Genomic DNA, 23,593 nt, shown 5'->3' with positions numbered 1-23,593 from the left:
CCGATCCGATCGTCGGATCGACGTTCGGATCGACGTTGGATAGAGAGAAGAGGTTCCCAGTCGAAGGTGTCTTATGGCCGAAGGTGTCTCTGTTCCGTTAGATCGAGTCAAAAAATACTCCAGAATGAAATCAGGAGTTCTAATTTTGGTTGAATTTAGACTGTCAAGTTTCGAGATTAGCTTGTGTTCAAATCGAGTATCCTAATTGTGGGCAAATTTGCAAATTTTAGGTCCCAAGCTTGAACCGTTTAAATTGGACCAACGTACGTTTGAAAATCTCAGGCTTGAGCGTTGAAGATCTGTTCTTTCAAATTTGAGTGCGTTGAATCGGATCACTGTAAATTTGAGAGCTGCCAAATTTTAGCTTTGAAAATTTGATTTCGCGAGCTCGAGCGCGCTAAATTAGATCGCCTGAAATTCAAAAATTCCAAACTCTAGCATTCTTAATTCGAGCTACGTTCGATCAGTAAATTTGGAAATTCCAGACCCGAGCCTTGTAAATTTCCGCTGTCAAATTTGAGCGCGCTGAGTCGAGCCGCTCTAAATTTGAGAGTTCCAAATTTTAGCGTTGAGAATCTGAACTTGCGAGCTTGAACGAGCTAAATTAGATCACCTGAAATCCAAAAATTCCAAATTCTATCGTCCTTAATTCGAGCTACGTTCGATCACTAAATTTGGAAATTCCAGACCAGAGCCTTGAAAATTTCCGCTCCCAAATTTGAGCGCGTTGAATGGGATCGCTCTAAATTTGAGAGCCGTCAAATCGATCGTTATTAATTTGAATTCGCGAACTCGATCGCGCTCAGCTAACCTACCTTGGATTTGAAAATTCTTGAGACTCGGCTGTTCGTCTCGGTTGCACGAGATAACTCGATGTAACGGGGCTAATTATCCCCTTGGAGGGACGTGGAAGAAAAAAGACGGGGCCGTGCATCTAGTTGTCAGCGCTGTGATTGCACGATTTTCTAGATCGTACGGCTATACGTGCACATGTGCATGCGCGAGCACACAAGGGCCAGTGTTTCGTAATCACCGGTCGATTTGACGGCGGGTAATTGAACGTCGAGAATTTCTGGTCTAACGATATAATAGGCACCGAGCGATTGCCCGGCGAAGACGCGTATACCCGGGGCTAATTTAAATCCCCGTGCAATAACAAAAGTCGCGGTGATTATCGAACCACCGCATTCTCTGTCCACTCGAGTCTTCGATTATCGCCGCTCCAGGGAGACCAATTGGCCCGATTCCAGCAAACACGGTGTACAGCCGTTCATAAGCGTTAAGTCTCGTACAAGACGCGATAATTTCGTTTAAAATATCAAGGAAACGATTAATCGATTTTGCAATCGTGCGAGGTAACGATGCGAATGGAGCAACGTGATGAATCGACTCTCTCGGAAGCTACGTTGATCGAACTACGCTTTCTATTAATTTCTTATTTTCGTTATATAAGTAGACGATTAATGTCCAATTTTTAGAAGACGAATGACTAACTTCCACGAGCTCGTTCATCGCAGAAGGATCACATGAATAACGATAAACCGCGAGATAAATTTGAAAAACAGAATTACCGACTCGATTAAAGTAACCGATGTTGACGCGCAACGACAGATCATTTTTGTAGCCACGATAAACGTCGAACCATGCGACGATCCTCGAACATTGAAATCCTTCGACAGTATAACGAAACAGTAAATTCGGAATAGAACGATTCAGACAATAATTACCTATCTCTTTATCCGGATACTCGTACTCGCTATAGTCTAGCTCTTCCCGTTAGCGTCCTAATGTTCAGAAATTGGGATGATCGCGAAACAATCGACGCGTATATAACTTTCATTTCAACGTTTAAGTGGGTTGAACCATAAATAAGCGAAGCTAAAAACAGCTTCGAAACCGAACTCCGGCATGACTAAGAGATCTCCACCCTCGCCATGAACGCTCATTCACTCGTCCAACCGCTCCAAGCTCTTCTTACGGTGCACGTGCACAGCCTCTAGGTTCGCGAAGAGGTTCTGAAGATAGCGAGAACAAGGAGGAAACTCGACCGAAAGAAGATGAAAGAGAAAGAAAGAAAGAGAGAGAGAGAGAGAGAGAGAGCGGTCGAACGAGGAATAGGTTCGAGGAGGAGAAGGGTAAGGTAAGTATTTCTCGGGCAAATATAATATACGAGTACGCGAAGGCCCCAGGGAGTAACGTCCACCATACCGAGACCATAATCTTGGCTGGAAGATGGTACCACACCCATGGGGGGTCGGCGGATAGGTCGATGGTGTTCCTGCAGAAAGCAGCGCAACCTAGCCCATCTTTCGCTCGTATGTATCGTCCTGTCCACGACTAAATCCTCGAGAAATCCCGTGCGCACCTATTTCTATCTTTAATACGTTCACTGCCTCGTGAATTTTATATATAATACGTTGTCCTGAGAGCCACCATAAATCGAAATATCAGAGATCCAGGATAACAGTTATTTTAGATATTTTTTTAGAAAGAGAAGATAATAATTTTGAAAAAATTAATTTTTATTTCAGTGCAAGCCAATTATCGATAAGTGTCAGAGACATTTCGCGAAGAATCAAACGATTGAAAAATATTCATTTTTAATTGTTCCGATCACCAGTAACGAATTTTATTTCGATTGCCGCTAATCAATATCGACGTTAATCATTTTTTCTCGTTACGTTCTTCGACTATTGTCGATTGTTGTTAACGTTAACGATAATTAGTATTCGTTGACGATACACGAGAAATTAATTATAAAATTTACCTATGTAATTTATTAAGCTAAAAAGCGGTTTCAAGATATGTGAATAAACGTTCTTCGTTGTACGAGGAACGAGAAACATAGGACTACCATACCAGTCAAATTGTCTGGTTTTACAATTTTATTGTAAAATTCTTGTAATGTAATGACTTTCGCAACGACAACTAAAAGAATAATATAATGAATTTTATTTCGTTTTGTATGTATTCAAACTGAAAATAATTTTCTATCAAGGCTACCGATATCGATACCAGTGAAAATGACTGGTACTTGTCAAAGTGTAAAAGGGTCCTGCAATCTGTTTATCGAACCCGATGAACCAGTTTCCTCGTTTTGTACAACTTGCCACGCGTTTTTAAAAATTTTACTGCGTATCATTCGATATGACGATATCAGTTATCAGGAAAATTGCGGATCGATCGCTAGATGCTAACGCTAGAAATACCACACCAGTGAAAATAACTGGTTCTACAATTTTATAAATATGTCAACCCTCGTTTAGGGATCATTTTAGGGATCATCGTTAATAAAAATATACTACATAACGTGGAATTGCTTCCGTAAGAAAGTAATAAATCAATAAATATACAAATATTCTATTACTACGTATTTTTCAAAGACCAGTCATTTTCACTGGTTTTGATAGAAACAGCTTGCGTTAACTATCGGTAGTTCTAGCGTTAAATAACGAGGCAGTTGATGTTGCACTTTTCCTAGATGCACATAGATATTCGGTGCGCGAATATCGACGACAATTTCTCGAGCAACGGTTCGATCTTCTCCTCTAATAAAGAAAAAAAATCATCTTGCAGTCATGTCGTGAATTGCGCGCACGTTCACCTATGAACGAAGCAATGCCCGTTTCGTAAACGACGAAACTGTCGCCCGACAAATTGTCGTCGACGCGTGCACAGCCTTAAAGCAAGGACCTCGCCTTTCATCATTTTGGAATTCGTCGCTACGAAGCAAACCCTCCAGCCGCCGGCGATTTTAGTATTTTTCTCTACAAAATCGCCAACACGCCGCACCATTATCGCGTCGCGTTTTTTCCATTGCATCGAGACCCTCCTCTTACGATAAACTTATACAGAGTATAAATTTCGTCCGCGATTTTGTGCAAAAAAAGAAAAGAAAAAATACGAAAATCGCCCGCAGCTACGAGATTAACTACCACGTTCAAGTGGAAATACGAAAGCATCTGCGAATCTCTACGTCATAGGCCCACGTGTAAATCTGCGAAGCTTCCTAATCTGCGGCATCGCGAGTTCCGCAATGGTAGAAACACATTGATGAATTCCACGGAATGTTGGCGGGAATGCGAGCGGAACAGCGGAAAACGGGAAGATTCGTGACAATGCCGAGAACGAGATTCGTCTTGCTGTTATTACGTAGTCTGTGTTACCTTATTCCTCGAATTATACGCGAAGAACGATCGTTTCGAAGAATCGAGGCACAGCTTGACCCAGTTCTGTTCGACGAATCTCTAAGAAAATTGTACGACGTTCTGACTTTCTTCGTTATACTCAAAATTCTCCCGTAAAATCGTCAGGTCCACCGTAATGACGCTAACGATCGTAAGACCACTGGAATCGTTCCAGAATTCGTCGATTCCTGCGAAACATCTTTCTCGGCCTGTGAAGCTAAATTACAGGTCTGGAATCGCGAGTAGAGCCAATCTCCGCCAACGATCCCTTGCAGTTTTAATAAAATGGATACTGCCAGAGTAGTAGTCTACTCGTGTAAGAGAAAAGGGCAAAAAATGATGGAAACACGGTGTTCGCGCAAGCTACGAGGATTTTAATGATTCACGAAATTGTTTATCGTAGATTTATCGTGAAGAACGTATCATCGGAATATTTTTTTGTTATTTTATTTATTAAAATTTACAATCAATCCTCGCATTGAGAATTTTCAGTAATTTTTTCTGGCGTGGTGCAGTGACGTGGCTAAATATTCATAATGAGTTAATACTTATTATAGATAAGTATAAGATCGGAATATTTATCGTAGAAAATCTGTGCATATCGTGTGCGTTGTAGAAAACATTTTGACATTTCATTAGCCCGTTAATTTCAATTCTTCAGACGCGATTGTCACGATTATATCTGTAGGAATGTTACATTATAAGTTAACAGAAAACAGTATGATAAATACACAAAATCGAATATAATATCGCGTTTCGCGTATTCGTTTCTCGCTAATTCTAGGTCACAACAACACAACGAACTTCACTCGACCACAATAAATTCAACAGTATTTCCCATGCTCATTTTTCCCTTAACAAACCTTGGTAACGCTCGCAACACTCCTTGACAACATTAACATATCTTGACAATGTTTATAAATAATTACCCCTCACGCCACGTACTTCCCTGACGTCGCACCATCCCACATATCGATAAAATGAGAAATTTCTCTAATACGAATGTACGTATTTATTTATTTTAGCCTGTATATAGAAATTACATTATATTCACTGCAAACGCGTACCTACCAAATGGATAATTCACTGTTTAAATACTCTTCTGACCTCTACAAAACTACTATATATTTTTCTTTCAGATTTGTTCCAAGCTTAACCAATAAAACCGTAACGATCGAGTTTCGTGAAAATGCCAATGAAATTTCGAAATCTTTCGTATAAGGCGCATAATATATTCGTAAAGAGTACCTACGCACAGGCGTTGGAATAACTCCGTCAACCTGTGCATACTCGTACCAAATATCTCGTACTTTTTGTATACAATTTTCAAATTTAATTCACCGATTACTATATCGATAACGAGTTTACAGAAGCGTCTTATACTACTTTCTGTGTGCTGTAAGTGGGTTACCACGCGACATATCGATAGCCGACCTCGGCAGCTCGATCGACTTTCATAGAGGGTTCTTCGTTCGTACAACGATACTGGTTCGACTGGATCGTAAGAAGGCTGAATGAAGAGGAGAAACAGGGTTGAAAAACGCGGAATACCATTGGAGAAAGAGAGAGAGAAAGAGAGGGAAAGAGAGTGAGAGAGAGATAGAGAGAGCAGAGTATCCCTTTATACCGGCAGTGTCCGCCGAACAATGTCCATTCAGTGGAAACGGGCCCGCGGTCCCATCTTCTCCAAATATGTTGGCGATAAAAGCAGAATAAAACGGCGAGACACGTCTATCCCCGTTCTCATCTTCCGTGCAAAACCTTACGTAATAGTCTCTTCCTTCTATAAACCGTACTTTATCGAAGGTAAATCGACGACCTCAAGTATGAAAATTGTGTTAGATTTATTTCTCGGTAGTTTGCGAACGAGCTTGAAAAGTGTTCCATGATAGAAAACAGGTGGATGAAGAGTGAGCGGAGTAAGCGAAAATTGTATTGTAGAATTTTGGATAGAGTCCAGTCTTTTTCTTTTTCTTTTTTTTTTTTTTTTCTTGGAGAAAGCTGAAAGAGTTAATGCGAAACTGCGATTCGAGGTTGTAGGAGAACTTTGGAAAATCTTCGGCGCGTTACGAGTTCCAACGAGATTACGTTTGGTCTAATTAATTCAATGATGGCTTCTCGAGCAGAGTACATCACGACGTTTGGCTACTCTTTTGCGGAGATCGAACCAGGACGTGAAACGTTCGCAACGATGCGAAAACGTATGATCGTGGAAGAAATGCAATAAAACTTTGTGTTTGTTAAATATGGAGAAAAATATCTTTCGTTAAATAAAGTAATACGTTGAAAATGATAACCTGAGTTGTAGTTACAATAAATAGTAAGTAGAAGATAGTTCTAGCGCTAGATTCGATTAGTTATCTAAATTAAGTAATATTTACTTATTTATAATACTTACTTATAAATTATACTTATCTATAATAAATATTAACTTATTATAAATATTTAGCCATGTCACTGCGCCACGCCAGGAAAAATTACTGAAAATTCTCAATGCGAGAATTTATTGTAAATTTTAATAAATAAATAAATAAATAAAAGAGATAGTTCTAGATAGGTTTAAGATGTTCTTTTGTTTTTATCCCTAGTCCATGTAAGAAAGTGCAATAAAGTTTTTCGACTGAGAACAGTGCGATAGATTTATCCAAAGAATAAAATAATAAATATTACGATCCTACCTCTGAATACAGAAATAACAACAAAATACGATAGCTTCGATTTTCTGACTTTTACATCGCTCGCTGACTACGTAACACATAGGAGAAAAATGCGAAGCCTGAATATAAACCATAAATAACAAACAAGAATAAATAATAATACTATTTACTAACTAACGAACAGTATAGGTATATTTCCATAAGAAACGAATAATTCAACTCGATTAATATTCGTCTACGTTCGTAACGTTACTCGTATAGTTATCGTAAGAACGTTAATATTTTTGAAACGTTGAAGAAGGTGATAAAGAAATTCAAGTGCAAACGTCGAACGATATCGAATATTAAAGCTGTTCGTCTCTAAAAGACGAGAAATCCGACTTATCGCGAGACCTTGCCATACAAAGCTACTAAAAAATCTCGTTTCACACTTTCTCGCGGATACCGCGGTTTTTTCCACGGTCGCTTCGTACCTTCCTTGTCCATAATTCAAGAATAAAATAATCCTATGGACGTTCTAATTACCAACGCAAATATACGACGAACGTTTATTGCTGGCGGTCGGGCACGGACAACGAACGGTCAAAAGTCGGTGGTCGAAAGGGTGGGGTTTGGGAAAATGAAAAGAGTAGAGCGATTAGGGCTTAACGAGCCGAGGACTCGAGTAGAAATCAGAGAAAGAGAGATATCTAACCGACGCGACGGTGATGAATGGCTCCGATCGGTCCTTATAAGAAACGTTTAATCTCCTCTACTGCGGAGGTAGAAACGAGTCCTCTGACTCTCGTAAGATTTATCGTTTCATCCGAAGACTACCGGTTTCGATTTTGTTTCCGTTTTACCAACTACCGCCAAATATTCGCTCTCGGAGGCAGATTCATCGGAGGCAATTCGGTCTGACTCTTTCGAAACGTTAAATCATCGTCCGAAAGGTTTCTTTCGTTTTATAAGGAAATAATGGATGCACAACATTTTTCGTTTTACATTATTTTATATCGTTTAATTTATATTATTTTATACTATTTTATTTACGTATGATCCATTTTGCTCTATCAAGATAAAGATCACAACGTTTGACAGATTAGCTTTCATGTTTGTATAAAGATGCGTCGTTGTAAAAGACGTGTCTGTAAGAGAAAGACACTTTTCGGACAACCTAATGAATAGGCTATAGACATGGTTTATGTAGTCGTGGAAAGCTTAAAGATACAAGGATTTACGAGGCTACGGGAATCTCTGCTTAGGTTCTGTTTCTTTGACTACCACGGCAAAATTGTATCGTTTCCGGTTTCACTCTATTTTGAACGAAAAATTCCAAATTTATGCAATCACTTGATAATTAACCACTTGATAAGGGCTGCTGTGAAACAACAACGAACAACTATTCTTTCGCTTCTCGTCGCCTCCTGTTGCTGCAAAACATTTCCAACTGCGATATATAGGAACATTTGATGCACGCTGAAGCAAACAGCGAGTTTTTCAAGAAGCATGGAACAGCGATAATATGCTCGACGTTGCTGGATGTTGTTTCAAAGCGTGGTTCTAAATCAAAGTCATAGCGAACGGAATTAAAATTGCAAAAAGGATTAACGTCCACGAAGAAGATTTTCTTTTCTTCGATACACCATCTTAATTATTTTCTTCTCCTTTCTTTTCATTTTTTTTCTTCTTCCACCGAATGTCCAGGAAGGAACTTGCATTCGCGTGAGAGTGGAACGGAAAGCAGAGAACTACAAAAAAAAAACTAGTTACATCGAACGAAACTCGCTCTATCCACGTAAAATATCAAGCATCTCGAGATTCGAAGAGAAAGCCCCGCTTTCCTGTTCCTTACAAACGATTTCCTCCTTCTTTGGTCGTCACGGAAGACAAGCGACGTCCCGGAGACTCGTCGTGGCAGCGACAGACGGATCAAAGCCGTTATTAATTTGTCTAAGCGGATGATAAATGTAGGAGAGGAGTTTTTTCCAGGACGCAGCCCCGCCGATGGGCCACCGCAACGTCCGACAACGTCGATCCTTTTATTTCTCAACCCCTGCCCCTCGATCTCTCACTCCTCCGCTTCCTCCTCGCTGCTCGTTTCTTTTTTTCGGCAAGGGAAAAAGGATTAATGGGCTTATAGCATGACACTGTCGTCGGATAAGATCACGGGCCCCGTTTTACCTGTCTGCTGCCGGGACCTCCGCCGATCATATCTCGCGGAATCCAAATCGCATCTTGTATCTCGTGAGTCCGCTGGTAAGACAGGCCTTTTATCGATTTTTGATCGCGATGCCGAGGACTTTGTGCCTCGAAGTTAAGCGTCAAGCCACTCGAGACGCGTGATACTCGAGACGTGCTCTCGCGATCGCATCGAGAATCCACAGTGTTTAGCGCGTTTCGTGGCTACAACTTTTCACATCAAGATTTCCATCGGATTGTTGTTGTTTCGTGTGGTTGATGGGAGGAAATTTTCCTCGGTATTCGAAAGGGTTTTCGTCGAATCGAAGATATTTCGAGTATTCAACGTAGTAGGAAGTGCTCTCTGCTGACTAAAAAAGTTACCTTCGGACGAAGAATATCTTGCGTATTTGGTAGCATGCCATTTTCTTCCATGTTCAAACAGATTTCCTTCGAATGAAGAATATTTCGTTTGTTCAATGGTAGGAAATTTTCTTCAATGTTCGGAAAAATTCTCTTCGAATGGAGGATATTTCACTTACTTTGCGACGGAAAACTTTCTCCCATGTTCAAACAGATTTCCGTCGAATCAAGAATATTTCGTTTGTTCAACGGTAGGAAATTTTCTTCAATGTTCGGAAAAATTCTCTTCGAATGAAGGATATTTCACTTACTTTGCAACGGAGAACTTTCTCTCATGTTCAAATAGATTTCCTTCGGATCAAGAATGTTTCGTTTGTTCAATGGTAGGAAATTTTCTTCAACGTTCGGAAAAATCCTCTTCGAATGGAGGATGTTTCGTGTGTTCAATAATAGAATAATAAAATTTTCTTCGATGTTCGGAAAGATTATCTCTGAACAGAGAATATTTCGTGTATTTAAAAGCGGAAAAGTTTCTTGATTCTCTTTCGAGATACTCTCACGAATCTCGTGTAACAGAGTACACGTGATACTCAGAGGATATTTAATCGCGATGTTTTAAATCAGAAGACAACGCTATCCTCTTTTAACAGTGGCTTTGAAAAATAATTACAGTCTCGATATCAGTGAAAAAGAAGCTGCTAAACTAATTCGTACACAACGCAGGTGGTTTGCGGCGAGAAGCGCAGCGGGAGCTCAAAGTGGAAGAGCAGTCGCGAGCGACTCACTGTCGCATCGTTTGAAACTTTTCGAGTAATTTCTTCGAACGAGAAAGAGAAAAGGTAAGAGAGCCGTGTCAAAAACCCGGAAAATTGACTACTTCTTGATACGAGAAGATTCTCGCGAAGAAAATTACGATTTCACGGTTAGGCACGACGAGATCCACCGGTAAAAAGCTACTTGCAACGTAAAATCATTTTGCAACGTAATACACATAACGTTTCCTGACTGACTCGAACCGATAGAACCGCAAAATATACGAAAATTTATCGAAAAGCAGAAAAGAAAGAAATAGTAAAAGAAACTCTGAATTGGTTGATTCGAACGAGTAGACTCGAAATCTATGAAAAATTATTGAAACGGACGAGAAAAGAAATAAAAAGATCTCTGTATTACGTGACTCGAACGACGAGGCCTGTTGGAGATCTGCAAAAAAATATTGTAATGGACAAAAAGAGAAATAAAAAGAATTCTGTATTACGTGACTCGAACCAGAGGAATCGAGATGTGTGAAAAATTGTTGAAACGAGAAAAAGAAGAAAATACTGAAAGAATTTTGATCGGTTTAATCGAGGATACCGCACGTATAAGCGTGTTCCTAAAGGAACTTTTTCAAGGAAAGAAATTTGGCCAGTTTGCTCGACGAACTAATTCCCAGATGGAAAACGTATACAAAGGGTGGAAAATAAAAATGGGTATGGAAAATGGAAAAATAGTCACCGGCTGACGCTTCTCTCCTTCGTCAAACTCACCCCCCGAGGCGAGGCAACAACCGTGCATTCGGTTTAAGCTGACAAACTGGAAAATACGGATACAGGCAGCGGCTGCTTTCTCCCAGATGCATAAATTCGATAAGACCGGAGGATAGTGACCGTAATTCGCTTCCTTCCGCGTCCGAGCAAGAAAACGCGCGACAGAATCTCTCGCCGGTTGACGTATTTTTCCCCAATAATTGGCCTGCGCGTAAAATATTTTTCACCGCGATATTTCCACTTCTCCTATCGTTGGTCGCGCCAAACCTTTCACTCCCCAATTTCCATATACGTCGAACACTTTTCACCGCAATTTCCACCGACTTTACGACGTTTAAATTTCTCCGCGCGTTAAACTCTTTATCCGCCAATTGCCGATATTTGCTTGGCATCGCGTCAATCTTCCGCTCCAACTTTTCTCCACTTTCCCCTCGCCGCCTCGTATTTCGCTCGGCCTTGCACAGCATCCTGCTCGTCCTAGAGACCTCCCGCGACGTACGAAAAAGCGACTTTCACGCCTCTAGCCTACGACCGCCGGTAAAAAACGAAACGTTGCTCATTACCGTCTCCATTGACCGTCACCCGAGCCGGATGGAGCTGATCCCTCGGAGACCGTGACTTACTGTCACGACGAAAATGGAAGAAATTCCACGGTTACGGAGCAACACTGCGGCAAAAAGGATCGACAAGAACTCGTTCGGTTCGTTTGTACTTCGTAGCCAACGGCCAAGCTTCCAAGTAACACCTGCGACTTCCGTTTTACGAGAAAACCGTGTACGCCGCAAGAAACGGGCCGATTAATCCGCGAGACAGTGGCTGATCGATCGCAGCCACTCGAAGGCCGATTTCCATCGGTTAAAAGTGGGTTGGCCCGGTTCGAACGGTAACAGAAATCGTTGTTCGCGTACCAACGATGACACGACGGTACTCGATCGTTAATGATGGCCCACCCTGTCTTTCTGGAAATCGCAAAAACGAGACGCCACGAGGGGAAAACTGGTTTCATTTAGAAGTCTTTCTCTTTCTCTTACTCGCTCGCTCGCTACGTCTCTGTTCGACGAATTTAAAAACTCACCGGCCGCTTGGAAGGTTCCGGGCCCTGTCTGATGATCTCCAAGGGTGCGGGTATCGAGGGCCTTCCCAGGTACCAATCCTCCCGTGGATTGTAGTTATCCAGAAGCTTCAGCAGGCGTGGCACGTTCACGTAATTATCGTCGTCGAAGTGGCAGAACCACCTGAAACAGAGTCAGGGTATCGCTCGATTTAATGTCCCTGATTCGTTCGTCCTTTCGCGTCGATAGAAACGTATCCAGTTTCTCAGACGGGTTCGATTATTCGTACGGGCAGATCCTAATAAAATTACCGTTTTAATGGCACTTTATTATCGATGAGTTTTTCCTTGAAAAGGATCGTAGATGTATAGCGGAGGAGAATTTTTAAAAGGCCGCGTTTACGAGATCCATCTATTCGTCTACGTCGAATTAAAAGCTTTCCATTCCTCTCGTTCTTTTTAATTATTTCATCATGTACGTGTGACATTTAATTCACGTTATAATATGTACTCTACTTCATAATGTACATAAAGTAGAGTTTGCTAGTTGCACTTTGCCATGTCAATTTAAACCGAGCGCTTCGACGACTGCGCCTGCTTCCTTTCTATCGGTTTATTATACAAATCGATTAGTTCGTTCGCGTCACATGCACGTTACCATGTAAAATATTAAAGAAGATAAAATTTGTTAGAGTTTTCGATGATCGTAAACGAGTATATAGGTGTCCTAAAATACTCATAGTTGGCGGCGAAGATCGTGCAAAGTGACCATAGATACTTACGAGCGACAGTGTAGGTATTTAAAAATCGCGTAATCGTATCGTCGCTCCAGTTCTTAACTTTTCTATCCACGCTAGTTCGTAACTGAGAGGACTGACTTTGAAGTTTACGAAGTTTCGTATTACTATCGATGTCATGTTTGTCGTTAATGTGAACTTAATATTATTTTGTACGGACTTAGAGGACTTGGAAGAACCGAATATTTGTCGCTTTCCAAATGGAATTTTCATCATACCGAGTCGAGTAGAAAGTTCGTTTCGCTTTTTGTCGGAAGATGAAATTGACTGCAATTAGTTGCGGATATCTTCGGTATTGTCTACATAATTCACTACGTTCCGCCGTTAATTCAAATACAATTTCGCTTTTGTATTTTGCATGCTGTTCGTCAGTTTAAAAGCTGGGCAACGATGAAATGCATTTTCGGCGTACCAAGCTTTCCTCCTTTTAAGAAGAGAAAAAACGAGGAACTGTAACTGAAAAACAGATTCGTACGGGCAAGATGCAATGCAACAACAAGCGTGCCATGATCGTACAGAAATTTGCCAGATTCCCCGTGCAGGAAATTTCAATCTCGACGATGCACCACGTTCAGCACGGCCGATCAACCTCGATAACGACAACATCGTAGCTCCGATGAAAGAAAGCGCGCACGTTATACCACACTGCGATCGCACACATTCTCAGAATATTACAAAGATCCGCGGTGAACTATGTTTTTGATCGATAAGCTAACACCAACCAGACTTCTCTAATTCAACCGGAAAAACTGCACGAACGTTTTGTTGAAGCCAACGTTGTCGCGAATTTGTATTCCTTGCACCGACATGACATACGTTCAGATCGGCTAATTACGTTCTTCTGAAAAATGTAATTAACATAGTTAGGAACTAACGCGACGATGTTTTGGGTTGGCAACTAAGTGATTGCGGATTTTGTCAATACCGCCTAATGACAAAATCTTTTAGGCCTTTATTCACGAAAATAATTAAGTATAATATTACAATGAAGCAAATTATATGCCTGCTTTGCGGACTTGAGAGCGGCGTTCGACAGACTAAACAGAGAGAAACTGGAGGAGAAAATAAGGAAAATGGGGATTAACGAAAAACTAATCCGAAGGATCAGAGAAATATACGAAGAAACAAGGAACGTAGTGAGAGTCAAGAACCACAACACAAGAGAATTTTGGACTGTGAGGAGGGTCAGACAAGGGTGCCCGTCGAGCCCGACGTTATTCGATACAACGAAGTAACAAAGTTAAAATAGTTGTTCAAACCACGGCCAAACTATACGCAAGACTCAAGACTAGTCCCGTGGTCGAATGCTTGCACTTTTTACATGTTGCGTTTGTAGGTATTGGAGGGACAAGGAGAGGATGATCCTGATTACCCTACGCAATGGGGAAAGTATAATGTTGGACCATGTGCAAAGGCCGTTTTTTTTTTATTTACAATCAATTCTCGTTGAGAATTTTAAGTAACTTCATTTGGCGTGGTACAATAGCTTGGTTTATAATAACTTATATTATGTTGATTCTAGTTGAATCTAATGCTTCAATCTAAAGGGTATTTTCTTTTTAGTCTGCGGATCTGGTCCGTCGTGTCAAGTAGTTGGGTGACTAATGTAGTTCGCTGTCATGTAGTATGGAATGACGTGGATTTGGATATGGTCGTTGCCACAAGAACTTGGTCGTCTATTTATATTAGTCGAGGTACCCAAGGGTTTGAACTCGTCGCCGTGGTAGATTGCACGTAGCCGCGAAATTGCTTTGTCCAGAGTTTGTTTATTGCATACGTGCGTCGTACAGTGTTAATCCTCAGTGGCAAAACTACTACGTGACGCATCTTCGTATCGCGACGTCGTGTAGCGCATATGCAGCTACACGTCCTAAGACGCATATGCCGCTACAATTCGCTGATTGTCCGCCCTTATTGCGCCAATGTCTAGACCAGGACCAGATAAGGGGATAATTTTGTCACCGACGCACTTCAAAACCGATGGACCGATGACGAAGTGCCTAATGAGCCATCGATATGTTCGAGAATGTTCGAGAAGAAGGCGTGCGTGGCAATGGTCGCGGACGCCTAACAAACGCGTGGATAGTGGGATATCGAGGGGTGATAAAGGAAAAAGAATCGGATCCGATGGAAAGTCGAGTTGTAGGAGCTTCAGTCTCGGAAAGTCACGGCTAGATTTCGGAAGTACACTGTCATTAGTGTAAACAAGGTGTTAACAAATAAATTCTCTCTTTTGTTATTTTCATCTTCGATTTCTTTTTCTTTATTTTACGTGACAATTTCATCGGGCGTAGACGAAGAAGAAGAAGAAGAAGGGAGAAAGGGAAGACGAAGGAACGACGAACGATAGAAAAATCGCGATGCATCTTATCGTTTGCAAAGTGGCTGACATCGAAACGCAATCGCGAACAGGGATTTCCCAGAAGGCAGAGCCGCGGAAGGAGGGCAGAGACGGTGACAGGGAGCATAAACGGTCGTACAAAGCGTACGATAGGCAAAATAAAATGCCTCTAACGAACGGTTCCCTCCGCGGCGCGCCATTAGCGCTACCGGGTGGCCACGGTCGCTCGATACGTACCTGTCGCGAGTAACCGGCATCGTTAATACACCTGAATTCCAGCTTAATGGCGTACCTCCGCTGTACCAACGACAGAAACGACCGAGGCGACTCGGTTCGTATACGCCGACACGATCGTATCTACCGCGCGAACCGGAACGATACTCTTTCACTGTGACAATGCGACTGCGGTTGCACGCGGAATAATCGAAGAGCGCGCTCGTGCAAGAGCGTTTCATAAGTGAGAAAATTGAAAAACTTTGATTCTTCGGTTGGAATATGTTTCAGGGTTTCAACGAGACCGCAGTGTAGATTTTCAGCGGAATTCCGCTTTCTAAATTGTTACGAGCACTTTGAGAAGCGTGTTCCATGTCGGAAAAGTTTCTTTCCTTTTGTAAGGAAATAATGGATGCACGACATTTTCCGTTTTATACTATTTTATCGAATTGCGTATGATCCATTTTGTTCTATCAAAGCAAAGATCACAATGTGGCAACAAACCGAAACAAACCATCAACGATCAGCAGATGAAACAAAAGCAGACGCAAGACTCGACCGATCGAATTCGGTAGGATCGGTCATTAGTATCCATCGAGCGATTTCGTACGGATATTAATGGACCGCGAGTCGTGACGGAAAGCTCGCGGCTGGCGGTATAGATCAGCGTCTGAACATCGATTCATCATCGAACGTCGACGTATCGCTAAATTGCCGTTGGTCTAATGATTTCCGATCGGCGGAGAAAGTCGCTTAATAGTTTCTGTTCGCCAGCTGCCTCGCACAGAGGGTGGCTCGTTCCGCTTGCGACGCGGTATTTAATTAAATGTGGCGTTTAAGATTTTTACGAGTTATCCCGAGCGCGGATCAAAGAGCCCGAAGTGTGGAAACTCGCAGCACGATCCCGAGCCAGCCGGTTTACGTTGCTCCGACGAGCTTTAATTACAAGTTCGACTGTATCTTCGACGATCTTGTATCGCGCGAGCGTCCGCTATTTTCTCGTTTCGCCTAGAAAACAAAACTAGAATTGCTGTTGCCGTCGATCTTCTACCCTTTCGCGTTCGTTCGCGTCGCTGTGTCGCGATTGCCCGCTGCCTGTCGCAGCCTCGGTAACTCGAATCTCAAAGGAAGAACCAAAGTCTCCGAGTTACCGAGCTTTTGCCTTATCGGATTTTTCGAGTAGGAGAGGCGCGACAAACCGGAAGAACCGAGAGAAGCTTCGTACAAGGATCGATGTTTTCGTGGAATCGTAGAAACGCGAAGAAAGACAAATTGAATTTTCGCAGCTGAATTATTTATTCGCGACGGTAAACGAATTCGTGGAATAGCTCGGATGCGAGCCAATACTTCGATGCGAGATGTGGATATGCATATTCAACGAAGTATACGGTGTGTACAAAAGACATTTTGGATTTTTCGATGAAGCGTTTCTTGTGGCAACTGCTGCGCGTTTTCGTAATATCTACTACACCAAATTACACGAAAGATACGCTTCGAACTAATTAATTGACATAAATGATACAATAAGTACGATGCTGTACGAATACTTTTCCTAACCATTGCACCTGTTACTTCCAGTTAGTAGAGAAATGTTTTGCTTACGTACATCGAACGTTTTATTTATAGAAATAAGCTTCGACTTTTTCCTCGGAGCAAACGTGACGAACAAATTGCGGGCTTATAAAGGCTGTCGCGTTATCGACGCTCCACTATGAAAGTAATTAATCCCGGGAACGAATCGTGGCACGGCAGAAACAGTCGAAATAAAACTAGTCCGATTCGAAAACGGAGAGACGAGCAGCGGCGCTAACTTTAATACGACTTCCTCGAGGAATCGACGACCCATTAATTCGGCCGTTAAAGCCACGAACGAGCCGCACCGATTCGATCTTGGTCCGGATAAAAACGAACGAGGCTTCGCACCTTTATTTTCTTCGCCCCATCACCCGAACCGCGGTCTAATATATATGCAGATTGCAGGTACAAGGTGCGCACGAGGTTTGCACGCGGCGGCGCCGCTTTTTCCACCAGCCGCGCACCGATACATTCGTAAGAAATTTTGTACGACAAATACACCAGCAACGGGCCAACGCGAACAACCATTCGCTTTCTTCGAACTTATTTTCGCACACCGTGAAGATATTCCGATGAGAATAGAAAAGTCGGCGCGAGGATAGTTGAGAACGACGTTACAGCATCGCGAATTCCAGGGAATTTCGAAGGTTCCGCGGAAGATCGTAGAACTCGAGTAACTTTGCGTGGTTTCTAGGCATCGCAATTGTCCGGTTTATCGCGTGTATCACACGTGCGCGAGCAACGAGGCGGCAAATTGCCATCGAGACACGGCCGGAAGCTTAATGAGTCGCGGGTGTGGCCGTCTCGTTAATTGCCGCGTAGAACAGCCGCGCAAACTTGACCGAATTACGCTTTCGCGGCGAGCTGACGCGGCTCCGCGAGCTTCTCGACGTCGATGGTTTCGCGTTTCTCTATCGAACCACGAGATCCGATCGTGCGTGAATAAATGACGGTCGAAGGCAAAAATCGTTGCGGGCAGCCGTACAACTCTTCTTCGAGCAGGTGCGTTTACTGCGGTTGCGGGTTTTCAGAGTGCTTCTTAAGAATGTAAGAATCGGGCTAGACGCTTGGTTTTCTTTTAAGCAACGAGTTTCTTCCCCGAGTTTCTCGTCTCTTTTGATCCTTCGACAAACGGTATAATAAAACGATGGAAATGGATTTACGGAATAATTATTTCTGTACCGATGATTGTCAGCCAGATTTCTGCTATTCAACGCAGAAAAGATATAGCTTCGATCTTTTATGGCTGATACACGTTAGTTATTGTCGACGTACGCTCAGACAATTAGTAATATACTGTCAACGTTTCGAGGTTCTCAATGAAAATGCGGCTTATTAACGAATCTGACGATATTTTATTGTCAATGTATATCGACCCTTTTAGTTGAGAAATCGTTGAGAATTTTGGACCTTAATTGCCGAAATAATGGCACAGGAACGCTAAATTTACATTTAGAATTTATACTAGAATAGTTATATATTTATTTGATAAGCGATTTCAAAGATGTTCGTCGATACACACTTGCACGCGTCTCATCTTCATCATCATCTTTACGTTCCTTTGTTTTCAAGGCACCGCGCACACACATACTTCCATACACTCATATTCACGTACATGTATCACTGCTACGTGGTCAATCTAGTCTAACAATCTAGTCAATAAAATTATACAATTCTCGATAGAAATATCAACCAGTTGGCTAGTATACCGACGAGTATACTCGTCACGAAGAAACAGCAACAGTTTATGTTACGACGAGCCTTGTCAATAATAAAATTCAAAAATAAAATGGTCAATTCTAGGTTGTAACAGGCACGCATACTCTGTGCTCGACGAGTATACTCGTCGTCGCTTACATTACATGATAAGTATTACATACATGATAAGTATTACATGATAAGTATTACATACTTCCCAAAGAGGCCGCAACAGCTAACTGTTTGAGATTAACGGTGCGATATAGATTTGTATAGATCTCGAGAGCAGAAATAGAAGTATAGGTTGATAAAAAAAAAAAAGAAAAGTTTCCAAGAAGGAGCAAGGTGAAATAATGGAAGTCGGAGATTTTTCAGCATTTTCAATTTCCCATTGGACAAAATTGTCTAGGATTGTTAAGGACTAGAGTAAATAAAACCTTCAGCCGATAGAGTCAATGGGAAATTAATGAACAATTTAGCTGGAAACACGCTTTATCTCGATCGAGTATTGATACTGCGCGTATTTCCACGACCGCAGACCAAAATAAATTCCGTTCTCTGTATACATATGTACGGTTTAAGTTAAATCGTACTTCTACGTATCGCGGTTCTCAATGATCCTGGAGGAAAATTGGTTGCAGCTGAAGCCTAGTGGATTCAAGAATAAATTTGACGCGTATATGCGCGAGTAGCTGAAGTGGAAGTTGTGCGTGGAAAAGGCGTGTGATATCGAGAAGATTGGATCGTGGAGCAGGTTGAAGTAACTGGATCGACCACGTAAGTATTATGTATGTTTAATGGTGGAGGTCGTGCAGTGCTTTTGATTTCTACTAATTTGCCGTATTTACTACGGAATTACGACACTGCTTTTATTAACTTTAAACTCGTTATCGGAGGTCTGATCGTTTACTCGTTCACAGACTCCATTTTACGTACATTGTATCATATTATATATCAATTTGCAGCGATTACGATCTTCCGATCTAATTAAAATTACCTGACCGAGAAGCGTTCGAAAGTGTCACACAGTAAAGTGTGTATAAATGGATTCAATCTTTTGCATGTATCCTTTTATTCGAAATTAATTCAACCTCGAGACACTCTGATCGACTCAGTCGTGCATCGTGCGTCTTTGAATCGATGATTATTCTTCATCTTTGCTTCTTGCGATCTTTGCAGCCTTGCACATTGAATATTTCGCACCTTTGCATTTTGCATATATTTTGCATCTTTACATTAAATATATATATATATGTGTGTGTAGTATCGTGGACGAGGGGCCTGGGGAATCTCGTGCGAATTATAAACAAGCGGTTGCTGAATTGCGGTACGAGTTGAGAAGTCAGAGAGTGCGAATTGCGTCTTAACAGTTGTCTTAATTATAATACGTTATTGTGATTAATTCATATTAAATAACCGAAATATATAATGTAATGAATATAAATACGCGAAAAAAGAAGTCGAAAATATAGAATAAAAATTTTTTGTTCGAGGCTTTGTTTTCGAGAAAATCAACTTTGAATTTTGGCTCGGTACGCGTGCACTTTATCGCGTCTCGTTATAACGGATCTCACTGTAGATCGTCGTCTCGATTGACGTTATTTTTTAATTTTTAAAATTTTAAAATTTTAAAATTTTTAAATTTTTAAATTTTTAAATTTTTAAATTTTTAAATTTTTAAATTTTTAAATTTTTAAATTTTTAAATTTTTAAATTTTTAAATTTTTAAATTTTTAAATTTTTAAATTTTTAAATTTTTAAATTTTTAAATTTTTAAATTTTTAAATTTTTAAATTTTTAAATTTTTAAATTTTTAAATTTTTAAATTTTTAAATTTTTAAATTTTTAAATTTTTAAATTTTTAAATTTTTAAATTTTTAAATTTTTAAATTTTTAAATTTTTAAATTTTTAAATTTTTAAATTTTTAAATTTTTAAATTTTTAAATTTTTAAATTTTTAAATTTTTAAATTTTTAAATTTTTAAATTTTTAAATTTTTAAATTTTTAAATTTTTAAATTTTTAAATTTTTAAATTTTTAAATTTTTAAATTTTTAAATTTTTAAATTTTTAAATTTTTAAATTTTTAAATTTTTAAATTTTTAAATTTTTAAATTTTTAAATTTTTAAATTTTTAAATTTTTAAATTTTTAAATTTTTAAATTTTTAAATTTTTAAACTTTAAAATTTTTAAATTTTTAAATTTTTATTCTACATTTTCGACTTCTTTTTCGCGTAGAATCACCCCCTTTCCGCTTGTACCACCAGTTACCAACCACCCCGTATATTATATTATAATATATGCCTCTCATCGTATTTCGCATCCTTGGATCTTCGCATTTTTGCATACGTCGGATCCTCGTATTTTGCGTTTCGGCATCTCCCACGCGCCTTTACCTCGTGTCGTTCGGTGATTTCGAAAGAAAGCGACTACGAGTTTCACGGTAATCAATCGGTTAGGCGCTGAGCGCGGAGACCGACTTTTTGTCGCGGGAGCAAATCGGCGCCGACTTTCACGACGTTTACGATCGCAATTAGCCGGTTGATACTCGTGCATTCGAAAGTCACGACAGGGAATCGACAACTGACGCGACGCTGACTTTTTCGCCGCCTTAATGACACCGCCTCAACAGCTCGAGCCTGTCGAGGTGCGAAAAGAAGCGGAGCAAACACCTGCGCCAGTCGCCGTTTGATTTCCGACGATTTATCCAAGGCTGATTTCGAACGGTGACAAGAAATCCGTGTTTATTCGCTGTGAGAACACGTTTCGTGACTCTACCTGTAAATTCGTTGCAATTAGAACCGGATGCAGAGGTTTTTACGACTTTCTGCGCTCTTACGCTTGATCGCCCGTACAGGCGCTCGTATTATTCCGCTTTCGTTCTCGCAGAAAAGCGAGCGACGAACGAACATACTTCGAGCAAGAAACGCACGACTCGACGTCGTTCTGCACGTAGAACGTCTGTATAAAAGACCGACCTACCGATGCTTCGAACAAATGAAACGAATTTCAAACTTTCTTCTTCCGTCCATCGCTGCAATCTCGCTTCGAATACCGCGTATTCTAACGAACAAGACCTCGAGCGCCGCGTATCGAATTTTCTACGCCATTTTCCAAACATGTTTCTCTGAATTAGCTGCAACCTTCTTCGACCAAGGGGTCCACTCACCCAGCAGAGCACACCTGGCCGAAGGAAATCGAAGTCGCGATCACGATGCGTGAAGAACGTTTCGGTGAGCGAACAACCTGCCCTTGTGTGTGTGTGTGCGTTGTTTCGCGATAACGCTCCCCTGGATAGTGTCCAGAAGGAGGATCCAGAATCGTGGGAAACTCGCCGTTAAGTACGCGTGTCAATGGCCCTCTGAAAGGCCGAAACGCTCGGCCACGCGTGCACCGACACGTGCTTGCCCCCGTTTTCAACGCCGCGTGCCTAATGTCCGTGTGCAAACAGGGATGGAAAAGAGTAAACGGGGTGGTGACTGCGCCCGGACTACTTTTGTGGGAATTGTTCGGCGCCAGATTCCCATCGACACTGGCACCGTCGACTTTTCTGGGCTGTGACGATGAAACGAAGTCGACGAGGGAGATGAATCGACGTGGAAAGTGCCGCTTCGATGCTACGCGTTCTTCTTTCGATACTTGATCTTTTGCAATTTTTATTTTGCGCATTTACGAAAAATTCGAAGCTGCAAAAACGCACGCAATACGCAAAACCGTATTACATATCGAAAATATTCAGTAAATGAACGATATTTAGTAAATGAAATCTACCCAAGTTCCATTTCTCAATACTTTGATTGCCACGCCGAAATCACGTGTTTCGCTCAGAGCCGTCTAGTGTTTTAACACAGTGCACCGTTAGATGCGAGATTCGTCCTCATTTTTTTTTATTCATGTTCTAATAAAAATATGCAAATTCAGTAATAGATATGACATAAGAATTAACAACCACCAAAACCCACTAGTTACTCGATTACTTGACACGATGGATCAGATCCGCAGGCTAAAAAGACATTACCCTGTAGATTTAAACATTAGATTCGGCTAGAATATACGATAATAATGTATTATTCGCGTTATAGTACCACACCAGAATAATTTACTTATAATTCTCAATGAGAATTGATTGTAAACTATTTCCAAATAAAAAGAAATGTTCTAATAAAAATATTCAATTGTCCAGTGAGGCACTTTTTATTTCAAAGTATCTTCTATTTAGCGGTTATATTCAAAATACCCTAACTGTCAATTTTCATTCTCAATGAGAACGTAGATCACCCCTTAAAGATATGGATGCAAACACAGTGCACCGTTAGAATTGTAAACTATTTCCAAATAAAAAGAAATGTTCTAATAAAAATATTTAATTGTTCAACGGGACACTTTTTATTTCAAAGCATCTTCTATTTATCGGTTATATTCAAAATACCCTAACTGTCAATTTTCATTCAATTTTTACAATTGTAAGAAGTTGAAGCGCTCCGGTCAGCAATGACCACGGGAGAAACCGTATGATCAACGTGGCAGTTAAAGTGTTAATCTACATTCGCAAAAATATGAATTCACATCGATATTCACAGTCTAGTTATGATATTACGTTGTCCCGGAAGTTTCTTTCGTTTCATATTATTTTATTAAATTACGTACGATCCGTTCTGTTCTATTACGATTATTATTATTTCCCTATAAAACGAGAGAAACTTTTCGCACAATATTTTGGATATTTCGTATAATCTCGAATATCGTACGCACCGTGCAAAACTTATCACACGTAGCGTTCGATTTCCGATTCGCCGAGCAATCGACGAACGACGATGCTCGTTTAAGCCGACCATCCACGAAGCGTCGCCTCGTACAAGCGTAAGCGTAATCTGTTAAACGCGACGATACGTCTACGTGGAGTCTACGAAGCGCACAGTGACGTACGTTTTGTCTCGCTATTAAAATAGTATTCCAGCGACGAGCAACACGCCTTCATCGCGGATCGTCACGTTCGCTTATAGCTGCAACGTACGCCACGCT

At 40.8% G+C, this 23,593-nt stretch overlaps 1 protein-coding gene across 1 annotated transcript in view; it reads right to left on the bottom strand.

Annotated features, from left to right (window-relative positions):
- The window catches only part of LOC100741335 (fringe glycosyltransferase), a 129,781-nt gene that overhangs the window by 59,837 nt on the left and 46,351 nt on the right, over positions 1-23,593 (bottom strand). The window contains exon 5 of the mRNA XM_003487861.4: positions 11,972-12,131. Coding sequence (XP_003487909.1) covers positions 11,972-12,131 — 160 coding nt within the window. The remainder of the gene's footprint in view (positions 1-11,971; positions 12,132-23,593) is intronic.

This window comes from Bombus impatiens, unplaced genomic scaffold (genome assembly GCF_000188095.3).
Source record: "Bombus impatiens unplaced genomic scaffold, BIMP_2.2 scf_0203, whole genome shotgun sequence".
In the NCBI taxonomy this organism is placed as follows: Eukaryota; Metazoa; Arthropoda; class Insecta; order Hymenoptera; family Apidae; genus Bombus; species Bombus impatiens.
Note: the sequence above shows the minus strand (reverse complement) of the source record. Positions and strands in the feature narration are given on the sequence as shown.